Consider the following 15,731-nt stretch of genomic DNA (forward strand, 5'->3'; position numbering starts at 1 on the left):
GCCTGTTTCCATACTGTAGGGAATCTAATCTAATCTAATCAAAACATATAGGGTTGTGAGGGTTCCCGGAGAGAAAGCAAAGATATTTCTAAAATCTTCTGGAAGAATGAGCTCAGAAAACTGAAGATCCTGTCACTATTGGTCGAGAGGCAGGGGAGCCAGAGTCGATGGGCGAATGGAGGGGGATGGTTGTCATGGCAATCTGCCATTGTGGGAGTGATAGACGAGTGTGTCTTAGTGCAGGCAGCATCGGCCTCCACAGTGTAGACGTCAAGAAAGAGAGTCTGGGGAGCAAGGGCTGCTGGAGAATTTCTTCTACAACACTTGCTTTGTGATTCAATCCATGCAGGTTAAGTAACTGGGCTTTGTGTCAGCCATCAATATGACCCATCATTATCTTTCTTATCTGTTGGTGCTTTCAGGAGCTCCGTACTGGGCCCGGCCAGACCGGATGGAGAAAAGACTTCATGCAGTGCCAGCGGCTAACACCGTTCGCTTCCGGTGCCCTGCTGCAGGAAATCCCACTCCCACCATCCACTGGCTGAAGAACGGCAAAGAATTCAAGGGCGAGCACCGCATCGGGGGCATTAAGGTGAGTCATTACCCCTGAACAGACTCATCATGTCAGCTTTCAACCAATGGCAGGACCCCTTCACCTCCCTCATGATTGTCTCGCGCAGGGTGTGTGACTCCACTCAGTGTTTGACAGTGATTTGGTTACACACATTGTAGTGGAATTTGACTTTCTAACACTGGGTGTAGAAGGGACACTGTGCACTGAGTGAACAGTCTGTCAGAGCTTCAGTCTTTATTTGGTTACCTCATTACAGGAAGAATGTGATGGCACTAGAGAGGGTACAGAGGAGGTTCACCAGGATGTTGTTTGGGATGGACCAATCGAGCTACAAAGAGAGACTAGATAGCTTCCTCTAGAGCAGAGAAGACCGAGGGGGGACACGATTGAGGGGTGTAAGAATATGAAGAGTATCAACAGGGTGGTTAGAAACCGGCAGTTCCCCTTGGTCGAGGGGTCAATCACAAGAGGGCATAGTTTCAGGGTAAGAGGCAGGAGAGTCAGAGGCAATTTGAAAAAAAAACATTTTCCTTCAAAGGGGGATGGGAATCTGGAATGCACAGCCTGGGAGGGTAGTGGAGGCTGGAAACCTTACAACCTTTAAAAAAAATATTTGGATGAGTACTTCAAATATCATAACATTCAGAGATCTGGGCCAAGTGCAGGCAATTGGGATTAGCGCACTTCTAGTGATAGCTATATCAGATCCGATGGGCCAAAGGGCCTTTCCTGTGCTGCATGTGGTCCTGCTGCAGTAGATGAACCATAAGATCAAACTGAAGCAGCAGCAGTTGGGATTGAGCTGACCTTGTCCAAGTGAAACAAGTGTACATATGGTTTACAGAATCCCATTTACTCTCTGCAGCTAATTCAGTGTGGAATGTTGTGCGCCTTCAGTCCCGTTTCATAATTAAAAATCCTGTTTCATACTTTAACACTGCCATCAAAAAGAAACAGAAAGTCCCTGCTTCCATTGTTGATTTGTAGATTGTGTGGAGTGAGCTTTAAGATGTGAACATATCCTTCATCCCAACTGCAATTGATCCAATCCAAACGTTAAAAGGTGAGCTCTTCTTCAGCTGGCCTGGAGGGAATTGGCCAAGTTAGGCTGGGGAGAGTGCTCACTAATGACATTTTCCTTTCTCTGACAGAACATGGGTTGGGATAAGAGTGGGGGTTGTGTGTTGAAGAGTCTAGGGTAGGAAGAACACATTCCATGTGACGGGAATCCCACCTGGAACCCACTCACTACCTTTATTCAAAAGTGACCAACTTCTAGAAACTTGACAATGCTCACATCACTTAAAGAACAGAAACAAAAATAGCAAAAGAACAACAGCCATAAAGAAACGAATCCCCCTTTTAGTTTTAGCTCTCAACTTAATAAAGGAAGTAAATTACCATGTACACTAACATCAAATACTCTTTGGTCTTGTTAAAATTCTCTAAACCTGCTGTCTTTACCATGGCATTGCACATAAACTAAAATGTCAGGTTGGTTTTCAGTTTAAAATTCCACTTTAAAGCAGCTTTCAAATCCTTTCAGGAATCTGCAATGTTTTATAATCCTTCTAAAGCCCATGTGACACTGCATGCTTAACCGCATGAATAAAAGGCTTGTTTTAATCCTTTACCAACCAAGAAAGCCAGCAATTGTGCTGCGAGCTGTAACAAATGTGTCCAAATGTGTTCCTGCTCTTTACACCCTTCTCTTTCTAAACAGCAGCACAAAGGTGTTAACCTTAATCTCTAACAGGGCTCTCCTGAAGCCGCTGACAGTTTGCTGTGGTGCACGTCTTTGAGTGTTGACAGCTTACTGATTTCCTTCCCCAAACAGACAGTGCTCATGTTCGAAGCTAGACCCCTTGCACTGGGCTATCAGTATTCACACCCATATGCCCCTTTCCACTGGATTGCAAACAGGAGTGTGGTTCCCAGACTGGTAATGAAATAAAACCATACCAGAGCAAGTCCTATGGACTTATGTCTGTGCTGTCAGCGGTATTTACTGAGCACGGATAGAGACATTTGCCACTGTCACGTCTCCAGAAAAACTAAACTCCCATCACCATTCCTCCCAACACCTCATGCAGTCAGTGTAAGTGACAACAAACCTTCAAATCAGCTGAAATGGTCACCAAGTTACACTCACCTAGCCAGCATTCAGTTGGAACTGTGAACTGTTCATTGCCTTCCTGAGACAGTGTGTACTCCCTCAGTCAGTGACACTGTTTAATGTATTTGCCCTGACCACGTGGACTGCAGTCGGATCTCCAGTTAAAGCTGAGGGCACAGAGACAGCTTCTTTCCACTTCTGTTCAGCAGTGGGAACCGTGACTTTAAATAAGAACAAGACGAGGAAGAATGATAAACGGGGCAGACACAGACAATGCTGGAGAAACTCAGCAGGTCCTGACAGTACCTCTGTACTGTCCAAGTAGCGTTTAGAGTCCGATATGACTCTTTTCTGAAGCTCAGAAGTATAACCTGAGGGCTGCTGACAGCAATTAGGGGATTGACAGTTGAGCACAGTGCCCCTGAATCTATTAGGTATTTTTAATTCAAATTTTTTCCATGATAAGGGGTTCACACACATCCTTTGCCAAGTAAAGAAACAGAGTTTTGATGGTCTTGAACAATATTTTATTTTTCATGTGTAAAATGTCACAGCCAAACGTGCCCTGAGACATGACAGCTTCTTATAAAACTTCAAAGGCTTCAGTGGGAACTGTTGCATAAGGAGGAAAACATCTCCAGGTTTTAGCACCATCAAAGTCCCCATTGCTCTGAGGAAGGGATTGTATGAAAGCTGTAGCCATTGTATGTACTCAGGCAGAGGCCGTCAGAAGACAATCAATCGATATACATCAAGGATCTGGATGAAGAGAGCATTGTTACTAAGTTTCCAGATGACACAAAAATAACGTAAAGTGCAGGTGGTTGAGGAAGCAGTGAGGCTGCAGAAGGATTTGGACAGGCTGGAGAGTGGGCATAGAAGTGGCAGGTTGGGATACAGTGTAGGAAAGTTTGAGATTATGCACTTTAGTAGGAAGAATAGTAGCAGAGGTTATGTTGTAAGTGGGGAAAGGCTTCAGAAAAATGAAGCATAAAGGGACTTGGGAATCCTAGTTCAGGATTCTCTTAATGTTCACATGTAATTTCAGTTGGCAGCTAGGAATGCAACTGAAATGTTAGCATTAATTTTAAGAGGGCTGGAATACAAGAGCACGGATGTACTGCTAAGGTTGTACAAGGTTCTTGCCAGGGTCCATTTGGAATATTTTGAGCAGTTTTGGGTCCTGTATCTAAGGAAGCATGTGCTGGTGTTGGAGTGGGTCAGGGAAGGTTTATAAGAGTGATCCTGAGATTGAAAGGCTTCTCACGTGAGGAGCAGTTGAGGAATCTGGGTTTGTACTCGATGGAATTTAGAAAGCTGAGGGGTGGATTTGATTGAAACTTATAGAATACTGAGAGGCCTGCATCGAGTGGGCTTGAAGAAGATGTTCCACTAGTCAAAGATACTAAGACCTGAGTTGAAGGGGTGACCCTTCAGAACTGAGGTGAGAAGGAATTGCTTCAGCCAGAGGGTAGTGAATCTGTGGAACTCGTTGCACAGGACATGGAGGCCAAGTCATTGAGTGTATTTAGGACGGAGATAGATAGGTTAGTGAAGCAATCAAGGGTTGTGGAGAGAAAGCAGGAAAATGGGGTTAAGAAATATATCAGCCATCATCGAATAGTGTAGCAGACTGAATGGGCCAAATGACTTAATTCTGTTCCTAGATCTTATGGTCCAAAAGGAGGCTTTTTCTTGAAGCCTAGGTATGGGGCCACCATCAACTCTTTAGTGCCTCAGAAAATTCTTGAACTTCAAGGGTTTGCCTCTGCAAGATATGGGAATCTCACAGGCAGCAGTCCTAAGGGTGGGTGGACATGAATGGGGGCAATCAGTGGGCAGCGATTAGTCACAGGAACCTAGACAATGCTGGAGAAACTCGACAGACTTGGCTGTATTAGTAGAGAGAGAAAGAAAATTAGTGTTTCAAGTCTAATACTCTTCTTCAGAACTTCCAGAGAGACATGAGGAAAGGCTGTGGTTGCAGGTGCACATGATGGGGATGGGAGGGAGGGGTTGTTGTGCTGGTGGATTGAGGAAGGGGTGTTAGTGTTTGTAGGGGTGGGGCAGAAGGTGTATCATGGTGGCAAGGTTGGGGGTTGGGGTACCATGGTGATAGGGTGGGGGTGGGTTTATTATGGTGAGGTATGGTGGGGGGAGAGTCTATCACAGGGTTGGGATAGAGGAATGTGGTATCGTTATGGGGACCTTGACAGTATGTTTGTGCCTTGCAAGTATGGTCAGGAGTTCCTATTAGAGAGGAGCATTCGACTTTCATGTTCAGAAACCAACAGGAACTCAGGACCCTGGAGAAAACCAGTGACCATTCTCTATCTGTTTCCTTTCTCTAGTTACGACACCAGCAGTGGAGTCTGGTCATGGAGAGTGTTGTTCCCTCAGACCGAGGCAATTACACATGCGTCGTCGAGAACAAATATGGCAGCATTAGTCACACCTACCAGCTGGATGTACTCGGTAAGATGGCTCTTTTCAGATTGACTGGGCAGTGAGTTGAATCAATTGTAATATTGGGTACTAAGTCTGGTCACAGTCAGGCATTAAAATTCCAATCCTAGAAGTTTATCTGGGTTGACACTCCCAAACAGCAATGAAGCGGTCACTGTATTTCAAAGAAGTGAAGTTTCTCGCATGAGGTAGCATCTGCTGTTTTAGGCGGCAAGACTCATCATATATGTCACTGTCATAGAGAGAGGAAGGGAACTCTTCCCCATCACAGCCATCCCAAGACAGACCAGCTGGTCATTCATTCCATTGCTGCTTATGGGATCTTACAGTGCACAAATTGGCTGCAACTCTTGCCTAAATCAGTGTGTCTGAAAGGAATCTGTTGCTTGTAAAGTGCTTTGGGGATCCTGTGAAGATGTAATAAAGTGTTATGTAAACACAAGGTTCTTATTTCATTTTCTTTCCTGAGGCATTGATTCTGTCACTGGCTAATGCTGTCCCTTCCCATGAGCGGCCTATGATATCTCTGCAAGGTGACTAAACCTCAGTAGTGATCTTGCCAGGGTCACCATCACGGTTGTGCCTAACCCTGTCATTTGCCTAACCTTCCCAGAGAACTGGCTACAGCAATCTGAGGAAGGGAAATTTAACTTTCATTTCCATTTCTGAAACCAGAGGTGCACATCCTTTTTACAGCAGCTCAGGTAAGGCGCGTTAACAGGGTGCAGGTTATGCAGGTTGGACTTCTGAGCAAGATCTTCCAGCTGACTTAATCATTGTCACCCGTTCATCACTTGCCACAAAGTCAGAATTGGCCGCAAGGATTGAAATCCGAAGCTCAAATCAACCTTATCCTCTTCATGGAGGCCAGTAGCCACTAGGAATCGACAGTGAGTGGACAGAAGCCAAACCAGCTGTCAATCGTTTTAAATGGGGGCTGGAGGAATATTGGGACAGAAGCAATGTTGGAGATTCTAGGAAGAGGAAAGTCCTGAGAAGACAAGATTACAGGATTGTGGGGAGAATGGGTGGGAGGGTTGTTGTAGTGGAAGGCAGCAGAGCAGTGCTACTGAATGACTGAGATGGAGGAATATTATAGAGGCTAGCTTAATTACCTTGGGGGAGCTGGGAGTATTTATGCAGGACTACCCCATGGGACATTAAATGGGATGAAGTGAGACTGTAACAGTGAGGCAGTTATACATCTGTGAAAGGCGAGTACCCTCCAAACTGGAGGGGTACTTAATGATTGGAACAGAAGATGAAAGTAGAAGCTTTAAATTATGGTAATTGTTATTGCGTTAAAAAAAACTCACAATAATTACTTTTGTCTGTAGCAACAATGATTTCTGGTACACTTAAAGGTAATTGTAGAAAATCCAATTGTAAAACTCTTCAGGGAATGGGTAATAAATTGCTGAAGAATCCATATCTACATCCACTTGTGTTGATTAGGGATTCAAATAGGATCACCTTTAGTAAGACGTCATTGTGCAGTCAAACAAGCCAGATAGCTCAAAGTTAACCCATTGACTACATACAGAATACCCAGCCGAAGAGAAAAGGGTTGCAAGGAGTGTTGGTTATTTAGAGTTAAATCATGCATTTTCACAACTAATTATCAGATTCTAGATTAGAGTGGTGCTGGAAAAGCACAGCAGTTCAGGCAGCATCCGAGGAGCAGGAAAATCGACGTTTCGGGCAAAAGCCATCTATTCCTGATGAAGGGCTTTTGCCTGAAACGTCGATATTCCTGCTTCTTGGGTGTTGCCTGAACTGCTGTGCTTTTCCAGCACCACTCTAATCTAGAATCTGATTTCCAGCATCTGCAGTCCTTGTTTTTACAACTAATTCTCAGCTTTTGTTGAAACCTTTAAGAAAATCAGGATCTTCTGTCAATGAAATATTCCATTCTTATCAGTAGAAGTTCAAATATTTTATGAAGTATCAAAGCTAGAAGTAATTACCACAACCATTTCACCTACTTGTCAGTCTTCAAAGAAAGAAAGCCTTGCATAGAGATGCTATCTTCACAACCACAGGATATCCCAAAGCCCTTTTCAGCCAACAAAATACCCGGCAAGTGTAGTCACTGCTGCGTTGTAGGAAGTGGTATAGTCACTTGTTACACAGCAAGCTCCCACAAACTGCAATGTGATAATGACCAGAAAATCTGTTCTAATAATGTTGGTCAGGGATAAATATCAATCAGGACATTACGGAGAATGCCTTTGTTCATCTTTAAAGTGGAGCTGTGAGTTCTTTCACATCCACCTAAAATGTCAGATGGACAATACTTGGCTTTTGCGAAATGAGTTGATATCAATCAGGACTTGGGGCTGTGTTGAGGAAGGGAAAACCATCCAAAGTTCTTACTCCAGCTCACTGCCTGACAGCCCCTGTTGATTTTCAGATACATCCTGAGGACAGGTAAGACCAGATTCAGAGGGGACAATAGTGAGGCTGCAAAAACTCACATCCAAGGTTTCCTTTGGCATAACTCACCATTGGTGGCAATCTTGTTAAAAATGGATGGGTTGCAGTAGCATTTACATATCAATGATTCAAATATTCAGGCCCCCACTTGGGAATGAGGAATAGCAGGGTGTGTCAGAGGGTATTGGTGATTGACTGAACGGCAAGAGAGTGAAAAGGATCATGGGAGCTATTCTGGCAGTTCTGTCCAAAACTCCCTAAGCATCATTAGTACAACCACAGTGGGGTGTACCCAAGAACCTGCTGACCATTTCTAAGCATCACTGACCAAAGTGCATCCCTCACTGGCCTTGTGGAGGTGGTGATGAACCTCCTAGCAATTCAGAGATCATGGGGAAGTCTTGTTGTTTTAGCTGCTTCATATAACATCTTCGAGGAGAAAGTGAGGACTGCAGATGCTGGAGATCAGAGCTGAAAATGTGTTGCTGGAAAAGCGCAGCAGGTCAGGCAGCATCCAAGGAGCAGGAGAATCGACGTTTCGGGCATGAGCCCTTCTTCAGGAAAGAAGGGCTCATGCCCGAAACGTCGATTCTCCTGCTCCTTGGATGCTGCCTGACCTGCTGCACTTTTCCAGCAACACATTTTCAGCTTCATATAACATGCTTACTCAACCTCTCATTAGTTTTGGGAAAATGGGAAGAGAATTTATGATCCATGTGACTCCTTCATGACTACCACATCTGCTAGACAAGAACAAAAGACTAATATTCCAACATTCTGAAAATACATCAACTTTAAAAAGAAATAGCCAGACTTCATTGTAAAAATGATATGACAGAATTGTGGATCATGCAGGAGCCTCATACTAACACTAGAAGCTGAATTTGATCCTAAAACACTCTAGCTCCCTAATGTATTGTTCTTGTTGGAGCTTGGTTAAAAACTATGTATTGCTGCTAACAGTGAGAAGAAGGTTGTGTGGTAATATTAGACACTGTAAAGATTGAATTAAATAGAACATATTAAATGGGAAATGATGTCACCACAGGAAATGATGTCACCAATCCAAGGAAACTCAAATATATAAATAGAAAGTGGGCTACACCACCAGTGCTTCATTTCGAGGCTCACTGAAGATGTTGCCTAGTATGGTGACAAAATGTCTGAAAACGAACCTTCCAGCTCAGTGAGCAAACCCACATCCAGAACATATTAAAAATAATTTAAATTACCTGTCACACTTGGTGAGATGCATGGAATGACATAAATAATTGCATTTTTAATTCAAAATCACCTTTGTTGATAATTTCCAATGAACATTGACAGCAAGTATTCACAGCAATGTGGTTTCCCCCATTGACTTGTTACACTATCTCATGCCTGTGTTAAATTTAAATCTTGTTTTATCTTTTTCGCTTCTGTTGATCTCCAACTAAGCACCTTGCCAAATGTGCAGACTTCCCTCTGCTGTTATGTATTGTCTCTTTTGTTCTGTTTCATACAGTGGCCCAGCACAAGGTCATTAAAAAAAGGTGCCCTGATGAATGAGCCACTCAGAACATGCAACTAGAGTCACATCATATTTGTACCCTTGCTTTACTGTTCAACACCCATCGCTCTTCAACAACAGACTCATAAACAATATCAAGCATCTCTTCATTTGAGCAAAAGAAAGTGTACAGGTCCAGTACCACTTTTCCAGCAACCATTGCCAGCCCACAACCAACCATGACTAAAGATGAGAATTTTAGTGACAACTTGTGCAATGTGTCCAGGTCAGACTGCCTGTCTTCTTGCTCTTGGATTAATGGTGTGGCAGCGACCTGTTAGTCACTGAGAGCCCCACGCTCACCTATTTTGGGACTAGCAACAATATCTTGTACTTATACCCATATGAAATATTTTGGAGCCCTTTAACAAGAAGAGAGAGGGCAAGAACAAGAGAACAGGAAGGGACCAAGAGCACAGTGTGAAGAATGAAAAGTCAGATTTGAAAGAAGAGAGAACACTGCTGAGTAAGGAGTGGTTTTGGAGATTAAAAGAGACAATGCAAATGTACAAATAAAAGTGAAGCAGAAATGGAGTTTAGAGGAATTAATTATCCACTGGATCATGTAGAGCTCAGTGTTGTAGCAGTTGAAAGCAGCTCCGTCAGTGGCTTGCCATATATTTTATACTCACCTGAGGGATGTGAGCATCACTGGCTGGGCTGGCATTTATTTCCTGTCCTTAGTTGCCCTTGAGAAGGTGGTGGTGAGCTGCATTCTTCAACTGCTGCAGCCCATGTGCTGTAAGAAGACCCTCAATACCTTAGGGAGGGAATTCCAGGATTTTGACCCAGCAACAATGAAGAAACGGCAATATATTTCCAAGTCAGGAAGGTGAGTGGCTTGGAGGGGAACTTGTATCTGATGCCCTTGTCCTTCCAGGTGGAAGTGGTCATTGGGTTTGGAAGGTGCTCTCTGAGGATCTTTGGTGAATTTCTGCAGGGCATCTGGTAGATAGAACACACTGCTGCTGCTGTTGGTGGAGAAGGGAGTGGATGATTGTGAAATATTGTTGAGTGAAGAAAGTGTTCCTGAGAGTTTAATTCTCCTGGAATTGACCTGTCAACATTTGTCTTCCTCAAGATTGTGGCTTGTGCTGACAGTGCAGAAAGAGGACAGGCAAGGAACGGTCAGATGAGCCAATGACATTTCGAGTTCTGTACCCAGGATAAAGCTGCCAGCAGTCTTTCCTTACAATGAGGAGAGAATGTCGATTCAGTTCCCTCCTCCAATCCTCTATTCACGCGACCTTGCTTCCATCACCCTTTCTTGTGGCTCAGTGACCTCACTTGGCAACATAACATAAATGCTGAAATTTTTAAAAATCTGTTCATTGGATATGGGTAATGCTGGGCTAAGCCTACATTTATTGCCTATACCTAATTGCCTGGAGGGCAGTTGTGAGTCAACTACATTGCTTTGAGTCTGGAGTCACATGTAGGCCAGATCAGGTAAGGACCACAGATATCCATCGCTAAAGGATATGAGTTGACCTCTGGGCAAATCGTAATAATAATTGTTCTATTCCAAATTAATAGTGCGCTCATGACTTTGTTTTAACCTGAGACGTTTCCTTTACTTTCAGAAAGGTCTCCACATCGGCCTATTCTCCAGGCAGGACTGCCTGCAAACCAGTCAGTGGTCGTGGGTAGTGATGTTGAATTCCACTGCAAGGTCTTCAGTGACGCACAGCCACATATCCAGTGGCTAAAACACGTGGAGGTGAACGGCAGCAAACAGGGCCCGGATGGAGCTCCATATGTCGTGGTGCTGAAAGTAAGTGGCAGATTGATGCACAGTGCAACAGATAATCATGGCAGTCCCACTTGGCAGCACTCACATACCCAAAGGGAAAATATAATTAGCCACAAGCGTTCAAGGGCCTTGACAGTGACTTGCATTTCCATAGCACCTTTAACATGGGAAAACATTCCCCAAGTGCTCCACAGGAGCAAAAAAAAAGGAGTTGTTAAGAGGATTGAGGGTCGTAGAGGAAGGTTTTAAAGGGAGTCTTCACGGAAGAGAGGGAAGCGGAAAGGTTTAAGGTGGAAAGCCGAAAGATTATGGCCAAGATGGCTGAAGTGGGGAGGAAAGTCAAAAGGCGCACAAGAGGCAAATGTTGGAGGAAAGGGGCATTCTCAAAGGGTTATGGTTCTGGAGCAAGTTATACAGATAGGGAAGGAATGAGGCTGTGAGGTTTCGGGGCGAGGTGGTTGTGTAGGTTGGTTGAGGTGGATTCGGACATGAGGATGTGAGTTTTAAATAATAAAGGTGTTGAGAAACATAAATGGATGTTTTCCTGTTGGGTGAATGTATAACCTCTTGTACCACTCAACCAAAGATTACAAAGGCCTATCACTCATCATCTAGTTTGTACTGGTCTTCTCCAGTCAGTGAACAATGAGTTAGCAATAAGAAGGGACTACTTTATTTATTTGATTTATTTATTGTTACAAAATACAGTGAAAAGTGTCACCGTTCTCTGGTGCCATCTCAAAACACAGCAAAATAAATCAGAACAGAGAAGTTAAAATCAGAAAAGTAAAGAGAGAGAAAGTGCTTCTTGTTGAGTGTTCCACCATGGGCCTGATGCCAGGCACAGTTACCCTTCACCATGGAATGAAAGTCGCCAATCTTCGGTGCCATCTCACCTCCACCAACCCCCTGCCACTATGATTCCTCGCTGGGTCTTGCCAATGCAGATGCCACAGATGCCGCCAGGTAACACATGCTTCCAAATTCGACCCTGCCACCACTGTGAGTCTGCTTTGGGTCCACCTCACCGATGCCACCAGGTCTCATACTATGCCCACCTTCACCTCCGCTGCCCTCTCCATGATTCCGCCCTGGAAGCCGCCACAGACGCTACCGGAAACCCAAACCCGACTCCTGCAGCAGCCGTGAGTCGGCACTAGGACCACCTTGTTGATGCAGAAGCTGCTGGGGGCCCAAACCCATCTCTGACACCACCACTGTCTAAAACATGTGGTGCTGGAAAAGCACAGCAGGTCAAGGCAGCACCCAAGGAGCAGGAGAATCAATGTTTCGAGCATAAACTCTTCATCAGGAATGCCACCATGAGTTTGCGCTGGGGCTCACTCACCATAACCCATTCCATCACCACAATGAGCTCTCCAACAAGAGATAAGTAAAACAGAAGAGACAAAAAAGAGAGAAAAGAAAAGAAACAAAAGGAAAAGTGGACAGAGCTGTGCCCTCAATCCTCTTACCAACTGCACCGCCATCTTACCAGAAAGTTAAATTTCCCCAGTCTGACTTTGAGAAGACTGAACCGATTTAAAGACTTTCCACTGCTATCTCTATCTAACCTCACAAAGAGAAAGAGCCAAATCTGGACCATCCTTTGGGACTGTGCATACACTCATCTTCAAACTAATATGAGCACTTGGAAACGATGGTGGAGAATTGGGACCTGCTCCATTTTTAGATTCCTAAAACACTAGAAGAATAGCAGATGATCTTAACAGGTGTTTACCTCAAAAAACATGAAATCAAATTGGCTCAAATATCCGATGGAATCATGGAAACAATCCTCCACAAAACAAGGATTAAATTTCCCAAATCCAACCATTAAACTGCAGCTTTGTGTATCTATAAGGTCTTGTGGGGTACATTGGTAGTGTCCCTACCTCTGGGCCAGAAAGTCCAGGTTCAAGTTCTACCTGCCTCAGAGGCATGTCATAATGTGGCTGAACAAATTGATTCATTGTGTCATCATAGTCTTACCACACCATAGGCTGCTCTCTCATCACAGAGAGGTGACTTAACCCGAGGACCACCAGATATCAGGTGAGGGAAGAGGTTGAGAATTAGATTAGATTAGATTCCCTCAGTGTGGAAACAGGCCCTTCAGCCCAATAAGTCCACACCGACCCTCCGAAGAGCAACCCACCCAGACCTCTATATTTACCCCGACTAGGCACCCAACACTATGGGCAATTTAGCACAGCCAACTCACCTAATCTGCACATCTTTGAATTGTGGGAGGAAAGCGGAGCACCCGGAGGAAACCCACGGAGAGGATGTGCAAACTCCACACAGACAGTTGCCCAAGGTGGGAATTGAACCTGGGTCCCTGGCGCTGTGAGGCAGTAGTGCTAACCACTGAGCCACTGCGCTGCCCCAAGAATCCTTCATGGTAACCTCAAACTGGTGATGGGAATTGAACCCACATTGTTGGCATCACACTGCTCTGCAAATAATCAATCCAGCCAACTAAGCTAAACCGATTCTCAACAAGTTGATTAAAAGGAGTTAGATATAACTGTTAAGGCTAAAAGGATCAAAGGGTATGGGGAGAAAAATGGGAACCTGGGACTGGGTTGGATGATCAGCCCTGAATAAACTGAGAGGCAGAACAGGCAATGTACAAAGAAACAATGTAACTAACTAAAACTGAACAGAGTTAACAATTCATGTCAGGTATGACTTTTCTTCAGAACTGAGTTGTACCAGATTCCAACTTTTAACTCCCATTTTTCTCTCTCCTCGGACCTGCTGGGTTTCTCCAGCGCTCTCTCTGTTTCACATTTCCAGTATGTGCAGTGTTCTGCTTTTATAAAACTTGCAGCTGGAAGTGTGTAAGAGTGTAAACTGGTAATGCTGATGATGTTCGCTTCCAGCAGAGTAAGTTCTCGTCGTCTCTGGCCTGTCAGTGTTTGCCAATCTCACAGTACGATGTTTATGGACTGCACTGCCTGACATTGTCGTGCCCAATCTATCTGTGCATTGTCCTGATAATGCGATTATTTTTAAAAATAGCCTGAGTCCTACCCAGGCCAGCTTGAGGAGCTGGGTGCACACCGGAGAGTCCAAACTTGTCGAAGTAAAACAGAGTGCAAGAAAAACTTTGAAGTCCTTGTCTGTCTGCCATTGCGTTGAGCTCAGCGAGATGCTTGGACCTATAGATTGAGTGCAGCCATTTTAAACTGCAGTGTTGTTTAACCAAGGTCCCCATAAATCTGGGATCAGGGAAGAGAGTAGGGAAAAAGAGTGGGGAGTGTAGGGGAGGTGAGGGTGGTGGGGTTTGGAGTGGTGGCCGTTGTGCAGAAACAGCAGAATGTGTGTGGAATGTGCAGAGGGAGCACAAAGAGGATTTTCACATAGCACCAGGACAAACAATGGCATCACATGGACTTAAGAGCCCAGTCAGGAATGAAAGAGCACTGGCCTGGAACTAAACAGCTTTCTGTTCAAGTGAAGTCGAAAGCAGAATGAAGCAAACACTCTGTACAAACAGGACTGAAACACTACTTCAGTACGGCTTGTCTTTCTGGGTTGGACCTGAAGCTTTGGAGCAGCCAGTACTGTAGTGTGAGATCTTCTGAACCACTCATCTTATTGTTCAGAAGTCAGCCCAACACTTTGTGCACCAGCGAGTTCAAACCTGCTTAAAGACATAATGCCTTCTCGTAAAAGTGCTTTTCAATTGTGATTTCTAGGCAGCACAACACTGTAAGATGCTTCAAGGTGCACTGTTTGCATCATTGCACAATGCTGTCAGTCCCCGAGCACAGAGGGAGGGCTGTATCGAGCAGCCTATGCCTGACAATCATGTTTCAAGTGGGTCGCACAGCTCTGAGAACAGTTTTAGCTGTTTCGATCAGAAATGATATAATCATATATGGGTGTGTTATCTGATTGATGGGATAGATTGTGTAACCATGTGTTCATTGTGGTACCAAGTTCGCCTCTGAGTCAAAACATAGGGGGCCACAGGGCCCAATGCAGAGATTTGAGGGGAAATTCTAAGCAGGCACTCCGAGGTGCCAATTATCGCATTTTGAGACTTTAAACCAAGGTCCTAAAGGTAGATGCAAAAGAATTTGTTGCACTTTTCATAGAAAAGCAGGGGATTTCTGAGCGAATATTTATCCCTCAGCCAGGTGGGGGTCATATCACGTGGATGTGGGCGAACTGGCAACCATGGCGATTAATAACAAAACTTTCACAAAGTACTTTAAACGTGAAGGTCTTTGGGATATCTTGGGATTGTGAAAGGTGCTATATAAATGCAAGTGTGTGTGTGTGGTATGTATATGTGATATATATATATGTATATATATGGCAAGTAATTCTACCACTGATAGTGGTTCTAGTTAAAGAGATCATGACGCTGACAGATCATCATGAAGTCCCCACACCCTGGGATCCTTCCTTGAGGTTAGGAAATCTGCTGCTCTTACCCAGCCCAGGCCAAGATGTGACTCCAGGCTCTCACCACTCAGGGATAGCCTGGCCAGGAACACCCAGACATCCCGAGACCAAACATTAAAATAAATCCGGGGAGCTCTCCAGTGCGGATTTGCTACACCACATGGTGCAGCAGCAGGTGAAACACTGAGGGTAGGGGAGGAGGTGGGAGGGGCGGTCTGATGAGAAATAAGCGGCCACAGCATTAACCATTGCTCTCCACTTGAACCAACCAAATGACATTCCTCTGTCTCTTAGGCCGTGATTCCGAATCTAACCAATGGAAAGGCCTGGGAGGGGACATCATCATAATGGAGTGGGGGCGGGAGAATTAAACACTGGAATTGAGTGAGGGGGGAATGTCTAGGGGTGTGTGGAA

The 15,731-nt window shown here is 44.6% G+C and overlaps 1 protein-coding gene across 8 annotated transcripts in view; it reads left to right on the forward strand.

The window, feature by feature from the left end:
• Positions 1-15,731, forward strand: part of LOC122560229 (fibroblast growth factor receptor 3-like) — a 177,392-nt gene that overhangs the window by 127,652 nt on the left and 34,009 nt on the right. For all 8 annotated transcript variants that reach the window (XM_043710819.1, XM_043710906.1, XM_043710729.1 and 5 more), the window contains 3 exons: positions 423-592; positions 5,042-5,165; positions 10,725-10,915. In XM_043710819.1, the coding sequence (XP_043566754.1) occupies positions 423-592; positions 5,042-5,165; positions 10,725-10,915 (485 nt within the window). The remainder of the gene's footprint in view (positions 1-422; positions 593-5,041; positions 5,166-10,724; positions 10,916-15,731) is intronic.

Source organism: Chiloscyllium plagiosum, chromosome 1 (genome assembly GCF_004010195.1).
Source record: "Chiloscyllium plagiosum isolate BGI_BamShark_2017 chromosome 1, ASM401019v2, whole genome shotgun sequence".
Lineage (NCBI taxonomy): Eukaryota > Metazoa > Chordata > Chondrichthyes > Orectolobiformes > Hemiscylliidae > Chiloscyllium > Chiloscyllium plagiosum.